A 15,397-nucleotide genomic window follows, 5' to 3' on the forward strand; every position below is an offset into this window, starting at 1 on the left:
GTTGTTCAATAGTTCTGTATTTTGATGCAAGTCCAAAAGATATGAAAGAAGTCTTCCAGACAGGTGAGAAGGCTTCATAGGAATATTTTTACGGATGATGGAGGAAGGTTTGGATTGGGGGACACACACGTTGCAATTTCATTTCAGTGGTCACAAGAATCCACCGGCTGTCTACATAATTGACTACTGTAGCCATGGGCAACCTGCATGTATATCACTAAATAGAAGGTCAGGAGGTAGTAGGTTTCTTGCAGCATGTTAGTTGGCACCAGCCCCTCACTACACATTTGTCTGTCTGCTAATTTTTGAAACCATGTTTAGCAGAACTTTTGGGGGTCTGGTATAAGTAGAAAGTAGTTTTTTCTAAGGGTTTTGCCATAGTGGGATTTCAGAAGAGATGTCCTACTTTTCTTTCAAGTACCCACCTCCCAGGTTTTTAGTATAGTCAACATGGATGTGGTATAGAGGTTTGTAAGTTTTGGGGTTCCTGAGGTGGAGTGATTCAAGAGCCTTGGTAAAAGCTTGTATGGCCCATCCAGCATTAAAGCTGGGTTGCCACAAGTTAGTTACAAGTTTGGTGGCTACAAAATATACAGATCTGGCATTGCCAGTCCTCCTTTTAAAGTGGGACTAGTGCATGGGCTACATAGGAATCTTGGTGGTCAGCCCTCCCACCGCACAGAAAGCTGGACAGCTGTACAGTAAGTGTTTAAAAAAAGATTGGTGAAGCGATATTGGTAAACTGCAAAAAAGATATTTAAATTTGGCCATTATTTTCATTTTTATCAGGTTGATGTTTCCCAGGTTGTTAATCAATTAGCAAATATCTGTGTGACTTGCGAGCCAGTCTATATCCACCCAATATTAACCTCTCAAAATCAAGAAACTGGACACTCACTGTCCCAAATAGGATCGCAAACACTAAACACAACACTACCTCTGTGTCAAAAAAGTCAATAATACATGATGTGTTGCGCTCCCAGTGAAAATATCTTTGATATATATATCTAATTACCCCTGGTGTGAAAATATATTCTCAGGTGGTAAACCAAAAACTTGAAAAATCAAAAGGTTATTTGAGAAAAAGTAAACCACTAATATATATGTATATGTGAAGATATTAACCCCAAAAACCAATAAATGGTGAATTATGTACTAAAACATATGAAAATGAATATACATCATAAATAGTGACTATACAAACAAAAAAAAAAAAAAAAAAAAAAATTATTTTATATACTGCCAAATAATTGTGATATAAATGTCCTTTAAATTCAGTGACTTTGTGCTTGATTAAATCTTGATTTGGTGACTTTTTGTGAATCTGTGACTTTCTTTGAATCCTTAATTGGTGAAGATGTAAAGTAATAAAGGAGAAACCTTTTTATAAGGATAAAACACGATGTCTGGCAATTTGTCCCCACATATGGAAAAACGCACATGGGCTAATTGAGGATAACGCATATCCACGTTCTTACCATCCGTAAGGGAGGAATTCCATCCAAGCAGGTTCCATAGGAGGTGAACCACAAGTGTGTATAGCCTAATTGCAGGCTAACAAGGAGGTGAGCATACATCTTCACCAATTAAGGATTCAAAGAAAGTCACAGATTCACAAAAAGTCACCAAATCAAGATTTAATCAAGCACAAAGTCACTGAATTTAAAGGACATTTATATCACAATTATTTGGCAGTATATAAAATAATTTTTTTTTTTTTTTTTTTTTTTTTGTTTGTATAGTCACTATTTATGATGTATATTCATTTTCATATGTTTTAGTACATAATTCACCATTTATTGGTTTTTGGGGTTAATATCTTTACATATACATATATATTAGTGGTTTACTTTTTCTCAAATAACCTTTTGATTTTTCAAGTTTTTGGTTTACCACCTGAGAATATATTTTCACACCAGGGGTAATTAGATATATATATCAAAGATATTTTCACTGGGAGCGCAACACATCATGTATTATTGATGTTTCCCAGGTTGTTCCATACTGTCAACTTTGAATGTATTGCCTTACTGAATGGTGTAAAGACAATTTAACATATTCAGATGTCAGAAATTATTATGCCTAAATAGGTAAAGTTGGAAACCCATTGAGGGTAAATTGAGGTGTTTGCAGCAGCCTGCAATATAGGGTCTAAAGAAAATTAAACAGATTTGGCATAACTGACTTATGTCCACAGACTTCATAGAATGTTTTCAGGACCTACAGTGGGCCCTGTATGTGAGGTCCAGCATAATTTAAGAAAAGGGTAAGATCATCTGTGTACAGGGCTACCATTTTCTTCTAGCCAGCCAAGCCTCATAACATAACATTCCATAACATGCTGAGATGTCCTGAGAGCCTGGGTTCACTGATAGTGGTGAATAGTGCTGGGGAGTGAGTGCAGCCCTGCCTTGTGCCCCTATGAAGAAAAAAGTAAGGAGACAACCCACCACTCCGGCAAATTGCTGCTTTTGGCTGGAAATAAATTAGCTGGATCCAATGCTTCTATTGTTATGGAAACCTCATTTTCTTTAAGATTCCCCACAATAAAGGCTATTTTGCAGTGTTGAACACCTTCTTTGTGTTCAGTGAGGCAAGTACTCTAGTGCCAGTGTTCACATGCTTGGTCTGCAGGTTAGTGAATAGGCACCTTATAATGATATTGGTAGACTTGTGTGGCATGAACCCAGCCTGCTCATTGTCTTTTAGGTTAGGTTTTGTCTTCTGATTAGACCTTTAAAAATAATTTGATCAGGATTTTTGTGTCATGGTTTAGGTGTACTAGGCCTGTATAAGGTGCAAAGGGTCAGGTTCCTGAGGGATTTCTAAATTTTAAAGCCGTAAAGACTTAAAAAAATTGATTGGCATGTGTCCTGTATGTAATGGAAACATTACAGTCTTATTAAATCTTGAGTTGTAAGCTCCAGATGTTTCAGGACATCGACTGATACCTTTCTCTATGAAAGCTTGTCATAAGGTGAGAGTCTGTACCATGGACTGTAAGAGGCCCAAGAACGGTCCCTAGAGAGGCTGAAAAACCCAGTTTGTTCTGTAAGTACCAAGCTGCTAAAGCTAACAGAGGTATCACAAATTGTTGAATGATCAGGATGTAGGAAAAGTCTACAAAAAGCCAGATTATGCAGGGATATGGCAAAACCTTTAATTTCAGTAGCATAGTGATGCTCAGCCCAGAGCATCTCTAGGGTCTGGGCTCTGTGTTTAGTCAGTTGGTTGTGGCTGCTGGGGTGTCAACTTAGATGAACCCCTGTCTTGTATCTAGTGTCTCCTGGGATAGATGAAGCTACTTGATGCCCCTATGCCCGAGTCTTTGCAGATGTCCATAAAGGAGTTGCAGTGTTGTATTTTTTGTAATCCAAGAGTAGGAATGTCTGGGCATTCTCTTAAGTGTAATTACCTGGGATTTTGGCTCACAGCCAAGGTCAGGTCACAGTCCTTATAGTTTAAGAAGCTCACCAGGAAAAGCCTAGGTGATGCCCTTGGTACTGTGAGTTTGGCAGAAACCTGTTGTGCTCTCTATCATAGGAAGATTGGTGAGTCCTAGTAGGATGGTTAGAAATTTTTCAGCAAAGATGGCAAGGTTCAGACACTCTGCCTTTTCTGGCATGCTGAGGATCCTTGCATTACTTCTTAGGCGGTTCTTTGTGTGTTTGATAGATGGAGTTTCTGGATCTCTGCAGTGTCGGTGTAGAAAGACATCATGCCTCCATGGATAGAGAATCTATTTTCAAGGTTAAAAAAGCTCCTCTAGCGTTTGCCTCTATTCTTCGCAGAAGAGGCCTGTGTGCTAACAGACATCTTGGTGGGAGCTGGTGTTATATCCAATATGGCCTCCTGAGTCTGAGTGTGGAAGCTGGGAAATGAGGTTGTATGGGAATGGAGGTGCTTTGGATTTTGGTGATGCAACAGTCAGCTCCAGGAGAGTCACACTAGTGTGAGGGACCCCAAATAGATCAAGCAGAGAAGGTAGGTATGTATCAGGATAAGGTCAGGGATACTGAAAATGGAAGCCCAGCTAAGGCTGGACATAGATTATGCAATATAGCCCTGAGCAGTGATCATATAAAAAAAAAAAAAAACCCGACAGGCTGGTTGTACTGAAGTCGATCGATAGATCGACTTCAATACAACCAGCATGCCCATAGATGGATTGAAATTTGGCCGAATTTCAATCCCTCTATGGCAGGCTTTACTTTGCGGTCTATCATTCTGTCATAAAGGCCTTCACCCCCCAAACTGCAATTTTTCTGAAGGATTTCAAGACAAGGTAAATCATTTGAAGTAGTGCTTAAAGGATAAGTTCACCTTTTGGACAAAAATAATAAATGCTTATTTTTTTTTTGCAGGTAAAAAAATGTGCATTTTATTATTTTTGTCCAAAGGAGCCTGGAAAGCATTGCACCAGAGATTAGTAGATTGCTGATGCCATGCAGGTCTCCTGCAGACCTGTCAGAATATCCGTTTGTCCTACGGGATGTACGAGTAAGCAGATATTCTGACAGGATGCTTCAATGAACTACCATGGCACTCCACAGCGCCATGGTAGTTTATTGAAAACTACAAGCCCACAGCCGCTAAGGCTGTCGGGACTTGCAGTCCATTAATTCACGGAAGTCTGTGAATGAATGAAGTGGCCATATGGGCAAAGCCCCACACGGTCGTGCTGTTTTCAAATTTGACAGATAATACGGGGAGAAGTTTCCCTATACTATCTATCTGTCGGGCGGGGGTGGCATGTGCGGCTGCAGCTATAGGAACATGTTGCATGTTCCACCCTAAAAATGAGTGAAATATGTAACCTGTTCCAAAGGTGAACTTATCCTTTAAGCACAGTTAAAGCTTATGTCAAGGCAAGAAAAATAAAATTCTACATCTGCAAAAAACATGCACTTTTCTCTGTTTTTTTTTATCCCTTTTTTTTTTTTTTTTTAAATTCTTTATTTTGATCAGTTAGTGAATGTCAACATAAAGTACAAGTAATATACAATGCTTTCATTAGTACACATGAAAAAGAAAAAGCTGAGATCACATGGGCGTGTTCAATAAGGACCAAACACCAAAACACGTTGAGAGAGCCCAATTTTAACACCCCATCTATAGACATGTTTACTAAGAAGTTGAGCAATAGCTATCTGAACTTTTTCGTATAATAAAATAACTTCCATATATAAACAGTCATAACAAAAGTGATCTGAGGGGCCAACTGTTTTGCAATCATCAGAATAATACATGTAATGGAGAAAGCAGAGGGAAAATTAAAATAAGGGATTGGGAAATGACCAGGTGAAAATCATGCTGCAAGTACAGAAAAAAACAGGCAGAGAGCACAGAAAGTTATTAGCTCACAGGATTTAAGGAAAAATCAACAGTTGTTTTTTATATGCCCTTCTCAAGCAGCTTGAACGAAAAAAAAAAAAAAAAAAAAACTTTCGTATATTGAGCAGGCTGAAAAGGAGACAATAAGAGAAGCTTATTTTTTAGGGTTTACATACACTTTATCACTTTTACATATTCACTTTAAGATACCAAATCTTTAAATTTTTAGTTCAGTTTATAGTGCAGGACCACTTTAATTTTAATTGATCTCATTCTGTTCTGAATTGCATTTATAGAGACTCCTCTTCACCCTTGATGTATGGTAGCCATGATTGTATGGTATAAGTGTTTTTTTTTTTCGTTATGCCTGCTTTGGGCTTCAAACATTTAGCAATGCACATGCAATTTTGCCATAGCTAGATGTAGCTTCAACATAAACATTTAATGCTCGTGTCTCCGTTCAGAGAAAGAAAGTTGGGGATGGAAGAAGTAGGGAACAGACACTGTGCGGATGCCAGGACAAAGCGTTTGTGATAAGACAAGGTTTACTAACATGTCTGTTCACGGTTTCCCTGGCAGTGTATGTTTAGTCCCATTAAAAATAAGATCGTTGCCAGATCTGGTTAAGCTGGGTACATGCTGATCAAAATTCGGTAGTTCAAACCAAATGGTTCAACAGAAACTGATTGTTAAAGTGGCTTCTGTCAAATGGAAACACAAACCAGCATTTGATCAGCTGCTGCAGTGCAGATCAGTGTGTTTTGACAGGGAAGGGCAGGGGTTGTCCTAATACAGCAGCACTGGAGAGGAGACTCCTGCATTAACATCGCTTGTGTGGATGCAGGAAACGGGTGTTTTTTTGTTTTGTTTTTTTTTGTTTTGTTTTTTGTTCTGATCACTAGTTGAATGAAAAAAAACACCTTACACTTTGCACCCAACTTAAAAAGATCTCGATCTGGCAATTTTAGGCCACTACTGTTGAACAAGGAAGAGGACTAAAAATTGCTAATTTGTCTTGTCTGCATGCTAACCGGTTTTAGCTGATTTATGCATGTTATCTTTCTTTCTATGGTGATTTTGGAATTTTTGCATTGTCTTCTTTTTTGGGGTTTTGTTTTTGTTTAATCCTAACAGCACATCAAAAAAATTACCCACTGATGGAGGGAATGACTCTGGGCTTCAGAAAAGAAAAGTAATCAGAATGGGAACTGCTGCTCAACAAAGGCCAAAGAGTGCCCCAGCTGCAATGTCTAAAAAGCAAGGTATGTTTTTCTTTGTTTGAGATTGTTACCTGTGCATACTGAAGTAACTAGCATGAATAGGCATTGTTAAAAAAGAGGAGAAATAGACATTGGCATATTCTGTGACATCAAGCAAAGAAGGGTGATGTGTACAGTATGTCTACTGGATGGTCATACTCATTAAAATTAGCAAGATGTTTCACAGAGAATGACAGATGGTTAGACATGTGACTATTCATGCATATGCCTGCACTCGCCACCATCTTCTGTGAGGATCAGTTGATGGGTATTGGTACTGGGGTGATTGACGCCTTCATTATTGTTCAGAAAAACAGAAAAGAATACAAAAAAGGAATTTTTTACTGAAAAAAAAAGTTAAAGGATAAGTTCACATTTCGTAAAATGTTAGTTAGACCGACCCCTGCTCCCCACTTTGACAGCTAGCGGGGGATCTTCTTCCCCCTCGCTAGCTGTCAAATTAAAGAAAAAATGCTGCCGTGTGGGTCTCCACCCGCCCGGCTGCATCACTCATTCACAGTGCTCTGTGAATGAAAGACTACAAGTCCCAATCGCCTTAGCAGCTGTCTGTTTGTAGTCTCAATGAACTACCATGACTCTGTGAAAGCAGTTATTCTGACAGATTTGCAGGAGACCTGTATGGCACCAGCGATCTGCTGATTATCCTTATTTAGTTTTACCACATTTTCCATACAGCAAAGCACCGCCCATCATCTAGTCTCGCTACCCTCCTTCCAATCGCTGCCAACACACTGGCCATTATCACACAAAGAACTGAGCCAAGACACAAGCCGCTGGGGACCACCTACGATTTTTGGTTAATGTAGTCTCTCATCTCTCCTCCCAGCAAGTGGGAAGTCTGGCCAGCTATTCTGAGTTTGCTTACATTTTCACATTGCATTATGTACTTGTACTTTAAGCATTTCATTTGTTTTGCTGTTTAGCTTTACTAATAGAAAATCTTTGCTAATCGCTATTTCAGAAAAAAAATAAATCCTTTAGCAACATATATACAGAAAGAAAACTGGAACAGAAGTGAATTTGCCACCTTTTAGTTATCCGATTTCATATTTTATTGCCAAAGAAAATAAAAACAAGAAATAATATCGGAACAACAAAAGTGGTAGTAGCCTGTTGGATATTTTTAATATGATTCAATTAGGAGTACTGGCTATAGAAGAAAACAATCAACTTTAGAGTATACTGTGCATGTAGAGTCATTTTTGCAGCTTTAAAGTGGTTGATTGTAAACCTTGATAGTAATACAACATCTAAATGATAATGCACACCACTAATCATTAATTTACATGTAAACTGCTTTAGGAATAACAATAAATACCTTTTCTGGTTTTTCATAATGGGGTCACACAAAGTTTTTTTTTTTTTTTTTTTTTTTTTTTCTTCTTTTTTACTGCAGCTGGGCTGGGGGCAGGGCTAAGCCGGGGCAGCTCACATTTCCTGTCACATCACCTCCGCTTTTTCAGGCCCCTCCCCAGGTCAAGCAAAGCGGAGTGAAGCTGTTAGTCAAGAGTCTGATGCACCCACCAACTCCTTTTGGGTGGATTAGATCAGACAGACAACTAGGGGGTTTCCTGAGTGCAGAGCCTCTATGAGCTAGCAGACTGGCCATTTGCACAAGTAATTTATGCATAAATAAATATTTCAGACCTAAACAATAGTCACAGAAACAGAGAAATTATTAGAAAGCATTTTTGTTGTTGTGTTTTTTGGGTTTTTTTTGTTTTAAGCGGCACTTTAGGATGCAACACATTTGCAGTAATTTAAAATTCCTTATAAAACTGTTTGAGATGCATTGGTCTTTTAGTTTATTTACCGATTAGCTGATGTTCAATTCTACAAGGGAGATACCATTTCTTTCTGATGCGCAAGACAGAAAGGTGACTGGTTCTTGTAAATTGATAATGTTCAGGGTTTTTTTTTTTTTTCTTTTTTAATTATATTAAGGATTTTATGAAAGTATGGTACAAAACAGCCTCTGGGCATTCCCTGGCTCAAAATATTACAAACCATAATAATAACCCCAACAAACAGCAGCTCAGGCGAACTTCCCGATCAGTAAAAAGGATAGTACAGCCAAAAGTGCAACCAATAATGAACTGATCACAGTAGGAATGGCCGTACAAAGATATGGGTACCATGGATAGAGAATCAAAATAAAATGACAGATACAAGTGAAGCATTAGAGAATCTCCCCACATGGGGAAAAGAGAAAACGATAAAGCTCAGTTTTTTAACTTTTTTTTTTTTTTTTTAAATTTTCCTTCTGTTTTTTTACAGGTGTATCTGGAGATCGTTTGGACGTGCCTAAATCTGTTTCTTCCAAACAAACTGATGTCAAAATGGAAGCCAAGTTAGTGAACCATTCTGTTTCTGGGGACAAACCTGTGTCTGTGAATAAAAAGGCTACAAAGCCATCGGTCACATCAGCAAATAAAACAAATGCAGGAGTGCCAAGTAATAAACAAAGTTTAAGCAACAGTAAACCCTCTATATCAAATCCTAAAGAATCTAAACCTAAGGCTCAAAGTAATTCTAAACCTTTAAGCCTAAACCAAAAGTCACATCAAAAGAGCTCTTCCTCTGCAGTCAAAAAATGCCAAAATCTAGTTACAAATAATGCAGAGAGTAATGATGTCAAAGAATCAGCTTCTCAGCAATTAGCAGAAAGAGCAGAAAACCTTGCACAACACTGTTCTGAAGGCCAGCCATTCACTGTACCCGAGTCTTGTCAGGAAAATTCAATGAGCAATCAAGACTTTATGATACAGAAGCCTAATTTAGAACATTGCCAATGCCAAGAAAATCTTCCAGCAGCATCTGTTCTTCGTTACGCATCTAATTCAAAAGAAGGTTTGTCAGAAGCAACAAATCAAACCAAAACAGCAAATGTTGACAATGCTGGGTCAGGCAAAGTGTACATTATAAGTACTGCAGGCGAGAAGAAACCAGATTGCAAAAATATCTGTGATTCAGAGAATTCCAAATGTGCTGACAGTTCAAGCGAAAGCGAGTTGTGTTCGGTCAAAGAAGTTGAAAGAATTCCAAAACAAGAAGAGAGGGAAGATGTGACATTATTCCAGTTTTCTCAGAACACGAACAGAGTTGCACCTAGTTACAATGCTGCTGAATCACCTTCAATGGGTGATTCTACCAGCTGTCAGCCTGCGCTAAATAATAGTGAACCTTGTATGAACTGTTCATCTGAAAAACAGTTGTCTAAATATCAAACGGAGATCAACGCAACAGAAGCAGCTGATCATGAGAACTTTGAATTTATAGGTCAATGGAATAAACACTCGGGTATGCTACATGAGCGTGAGAGCCCAGAATCGGAGAGTGGCAGTGCTAGTACATCATCTGATGACATCAAACCAAGGTCTGAAGATTACGATGCAGGTGGCTCTCAGGATGATGATGGTTCCAATGAAAGAGGAATCTCTAAATGCAGCACAATGCGGTGCCATGATTTTCTTGGTAGAAGCAGTAGTGACACGAGTACCCCGGAAGAACTGAAGGGTTATGATGGCAGCTTAAGAGTTGATGTAAAGTTGAAGAAGGACAGTACAGAGTTATTTCGAGTCAATTCCACCAGTGATGATGAAGGACCTCAAAAAAGAATGGAGCCATGGCTGCAAAGGGATGTGCCCAAACATAGTTCTCATCACACAACCCTTTGCAGCAGTGTGCAGTTTTCTCAGGAAATTGAACACCTATCTTCATCAGCTGATGAAACTGAAGATGAGCGATCTGAGACTGAAAGCACTGGCCTCAAAGTTCCAGAAGAAGTTGTCACTCAGCCCTTTCAAGGCATTGTTAATTTAGCTTTCGATGATATTGCTGAAATGGAGGGTGACACCCAACAAGGTACTGGAAATAAAAATTTTAAGAGGTCTGTTCTTTTGTCTGTGGATGAGTGTGAAGAACTGGGTTCTGATGAAGGAGATACTCATCCTTCACATATGCGAAAACCTGCATCATTAACGTCTTTGGATGTGTTTGAGAGAAATGGTACTGAGAACTGTTCTGGATGTTCCCATAACCATGACCCAAGTTCCCTGGAGAGCAAGGCAGAATGTGCTTCTTTGACTGGCAACCAACCAACATTTGATAAAAAGTCTATTGCTGATGAGGATTTTGAAGAGTCTGATGCATGTAAAGGCTACTACAAATCCACAGAATGTGAAATTAAGACAAGACCATGCCATTTGGATCTGTATACTGAATTGCCTTCTGATACACAAAGGTTTTGCTGTACTAAAACTGGTAATGCATGTAAGAGTCAGTTTCTTGACTACCAAGGCAGAGACAACCATATACCATCTACTGAAAGCTCCAACACTGCTTTATCTGCAGGTAATGAACATTAGTTATCACACATTAGAGTTATATTACTTACTTCTAGTGCAGAGTTGTGTGGCCTGCCATGCTGACCTTTTAAGGCTTTTAAGCCACTGATACAGAATAAATCTGAAGATCAGGAGTTTTGACTTCCATTGACTGCTTGCATGTTTTTGGGTCAGTAACTCATAATATATTGAATCTTAGACAACTAGGCTGTTAGCAATTTTTAAAGGAAGGTCAGCAATGGCAGCCTACAAGTTTCTCTCAGTATAGGTTTCCTTTTAAAGAATTGGAATCTTAACCAGTTTAAGTTGTAGTGGTGGAGTATTCACAACACTGAGAAAATCAATTTTTTTAATCTCATTTGCTGTTTAGGAAGGATTTCACAGCCATCTTCTTCCTTTTTTTTTTTTGTAGTACAGAAACCTGAACTGTGAAAAACTGCATATGTAGCGACAATAAAAAGGAATTATAAAAAATAATTATTTTGTGCGATGAAATAGATAAAGTGAAAGTATTATGGAACATATATTCATATAGCAACGTTTCTGCTGCAGTATTTTATATTTGTTTCAGAATGGCTGAACATGAATTAAGATGGCTTTAAAGATCACTAAGATTTGAGACCCTTTTTAATGTCTAAAGACCTTTATTATATTTATAGCCATTATAGTGACCCATTCTGTAAGCTTTTAATCTTTCAAAACCAATTTGTCATAATCCTTTTGTACATTCCAAAGCAGGTTTTCCTCATGCATTTACAGTTTGTTTTGTTGGGAATGAATGGCTATTTTGGCAACTAAAATATAATAGAGCTTTTAGCTAGTAAAGATACTTTCACCTTGCCTATTCAGGCAACATTGACGGGGTCTTTGCAAAGGTACTCACCCACCTACTGACACCTTGCCAGCACTGGTAGCCATTCACTAGGAGTAATGTTACATGAGAGGGAGTGACCTCACCGCTGCCCTAGCATCCGACACTAGGAATTTAGTGCAGGTTGCTGTGTGGAAGTGCTGTTAAGGTAGGTATAAGGGTTGGGGGACCCCTTTTGCCAAGACACTGTTACTTTGCCTTGAAGCGGCAAGGGCACTGTGTTTCTTTAAGTGGCATCAAGTGAATTTATTTGAATTTGTTTTTGAAATTTGTTCAGCCTTTATATTAATCTTTGTCTATTTTATTCTTTTCACTTTATGCATCCCATCTTTCCATGTATAGTTTAGTTTATATGTAGAAATTCTTTATTATTCAGAAAAGTTATTTTTGCTTTTGGAGAGACAACCAAAAATCCTCAGCCTACCAGTAGCCTATATTTATCTGAGTTGTCTGTAAATTAGTACATGCAAACTCAGATCCAAATCTCCATATAGCTCTGTGTGCAGACAGTGCTTACCTCGTTCCTTCTCACGTACTCCTACTATCCTGATGAGCTGGAAGCTTTATCACTGAGAATTCACTTACTGCAAAAATTGGTATAGCAAGCCATTGTCAGACATTGCAGCAGCATCGTCGAACTTTAAATCCAGTATTTATTCACTTGATAATCTTAATATATAATTACATATTTTAAATAAAGAGTAATATATTAGTTTGTTTAATTTTAGATTTTTATTATGACTTGGCTTTATTTTTTACCAGAGCTGTTTAAGTTAAACCTAGTAAATATACATATACTAGGTATATTAATGCATAAATGTACATTATTGTAAACAGTGTAATTTTTATTGCCACACAAACTAGAGCCATGGCAGATTACTGACATTATTAAAAGGGCATTCATAATTGCATATAATGAAAACGTGTTTAAAGTATAGTTCTCTTCTGATTATACATTTGCCAACAGTGACTTTGAATGTAGTCCAATCTGAGTCGAAGAGAGCTTTAATTCAGGGGTGGACAGATTAAGGGGTCAGTTCACATAAAACATTTGTTTTGTTTTTGAGTTGGAGCTTTTTGAATCACAATTGGCTTTTTTTGTGTCTCTCCAAGACTGTTGGCAAGATCCTGTACCAAAGTTTCTAGTTTCACCCATTTAAGTAATTACAAAGATTCTCAATCTTTTATCAGAAGGTGAAGGCTTCACTGGCATATGTTTTCTAGTGAGGATATATTTGCCACTGGAGTTCCTGATATTTAAAAAGTCAATGGTTTGTTCAGCCCCCATCTTCTACTTGTTAATGAATTATGTTAGGCTAACCCTTTGATACAGAATTCTGGTTTCATCACACGCTGTTAAGATGCCAGAAAGCATGTCCCAGTCCCATTGTTAAGTATGGCCTACTGCAAAACAAGTTTATTCCTACATATGAATTTTGCAGCAAGAGCTCTCCTCTCTCATCCCTGATATAGAGAGCTCACCTACACATGTTCACTGCTAGATAGGTATAGGGTGTCATAGGCCATATGATGACACTTTACACTAAATACAAAAATAACGGGAAGAGATGCAACCCTTTTGTAATATTCTCTGTCTGATTGAAATGGCTACTCAAATAACCCATTTTCTGTATCAGAAATTTCAGAAGTTTGATTCTTAGGGTGATCTGATGCTTGATTTGAATTTCTAAACAGTGATCTGTTCCACATTACTGTCTAGAAATATATATGTTTGTGAAATGTCTGTGTACCACAGTGTTTAATGATTGTATGTTCGTCTACGTTGACTTTGGGGGGAGAGCATAACTATTTTACAATGTACAGTATTATGAATTATTTCAGGACACATAGATGATAATGACTCATTGGCCCAAACCTGCATGTATGACCATCGTCCTCCAAAGTCCCTTTCTCCTATATTTGAGATGGATCCTGGCGAAGGAATTGAACAGAGACTGAAGACCGAAGCTAGAATAATGGATATTGAAATTGAAGATCAGCAGTTTGTAGAGAGGGACTGGACACTACTGAAACAGCTGCTAGCTGATCATGGATCAGATGTTGATATCATAAACTCCGTCCCTGAGGATCTCAGCCTAGCACAATATCTAATCAATCAGACATTGCTCTTAGCTAGAGAGAATTCTAAATCTCAGGGCAAAGCATGGGGCGATTTGTCATCTCCGTTCGAGGATTCTACAAGCATCACAGTGACTAGTTACTCTCCTGATGAGTGTTCATCCCCCCATGGAGAATGGACTATCCTTGAATTAGAAACCCATCACTAGGTTCAATTGTTTTCACTGTTTTTGATCCAACAATCTTTCCAGGGTTTGTTACAGGTAACGGCTGAATGTTGTAATATCCCATCAGATAATTTATATGAAGCTATTTATAAGTATCTTATAGTCCTTTAATAATAAGTCGTACAGCTGTAGACTAAATTTTCCACAAAGCTTGTACTGGCCTATGCTTTTCTCTTTACAATATATATAAATCAAGAATGCAAATTCTTTTACTATAGTGTATACAAAATAAAAAAAAAAAAAATATATATATATATATATATATATATATATATATATATATATATATATGAAAATATGAAAAACAACAAACCGCTACATATAAACTTAAATCTCTGATTTCTAGCAAGTAGCCTGGCTTTGTTTTCTTCCAGCTGACACAGCTCATTTATTTACAGATGATAACAATAGTTGGGTTAAAAACAGCCTGTGCCAAGGGCACATTTTTTGTACTTGCCAAGTTTGTATCACATTGATTGGTCAAGCAAGACTTGGGCATGCCATTTGTGTGTGGTACTTGATAAGAGACTGTCTTGAGAAAATTCTAATTCGTATGAATGCTTTGTTTTCAAAATTTGATAATTGGTCTTTGCTTCTCAGAGCCCCTTAGGAGGCCAAAATGTAAATAAAATGGAATTGATATTACCACTCTTTGTAGTGTCTGTGTATATTATACAGTTTCTGTACTTTGAAACCTGAACCAAAATTTCTTGTTTTAAAAACCACTTGCCTACCGGGCACTTTTACCCCCTTCCTACCCATGCCAATTTTCACCTTTTGAGTGCTGTTGCACTTTAAATGACAATTGCATGGTCATGCAACACTGTACCCATATGAGATTTTTATCATTTTTTTTTTCACACAAATAGAGATTTCTTTTGGTGGTATTCAATCACCACTGGGTTTTTTATTTTTTGCGCTATAAATGAAAAAAGACCACCATTTTTTCTTTATTTTTGTTATAACATTTTGCAAATCTTTCTACACAAATTTAGGCCAAAATGTATTTAGTGAAAATAACCCAAATCATTGTTTGTTTAGTTGGTAGGAAAGTTATACTCCACAAATTGTGGTATACATCTAAAAACTTATAAATCCTGATGTACTGATGGCTGGTCTCATGTCTTGAGGCCCAAAAATGCCAGGATAGTACCAATACCCCCAGAATTACCGCTTTTCAGAAAGTCTGAGGTCTATAGTATGAGGCATGCTGAGTTTTTTGAGGTTGTCATTGTCATAATTTAGTGGAAAATGAAAAAA

The 15,397-nt window shown here is 37.7% G+C and overlaps 1 protein-coding gene across 2 annotated transcripts in view; it reads left to right on the top strand.

Annotated features, from left to right (window-relative positions):
* The window catches only part of BTBD8 (BTB domain containing 8), a 114,326-nt gene extending 99,544 nt beyond the window's left edge, over positions 1-14,782 (top strand). For both annotated transcript variants that reach the window (XM_089668935.1, XM_089668936.1), the window contains exons 16-18: positions 6,469-6,596; positions 8,892-10,967; positions 13,674-14,782. In XM_089668935.1, the coding sequence (XP_089525061.1) occupies positions 6,469-6,596; positions 8,892-10,967; positions 13,674-14,119 (2,650 nt within the window). In that variant the 3' untranslated portion in view covers positions 14,120-14,782. The remainder of the gene's footprint in view (positions 1-6,468; positions 6,597-8,891; positions 10,968-13,673) is intronic.
* The last annotated feature ends 615 nt before the right edge of the window (positions 14,783-15,397 follow it).

The sequence above is a fragment of the Staurois parvus genome, unplaced genomic scaffold (assembly GCF_062004578.1).
Source record: "Staurois parvus isolate SC_StPar_1 unplaced genomic scaffold, SC_StPar_1.0 ptg000066l, whole genome shotgun sequence".
Classification (NCBI taxonomy): domain Eukaryota; kingdom Metazoa; phylum Chordata; class Amphibia; order Anura; family Ranidae; genus Staurois; species Staurois parvus.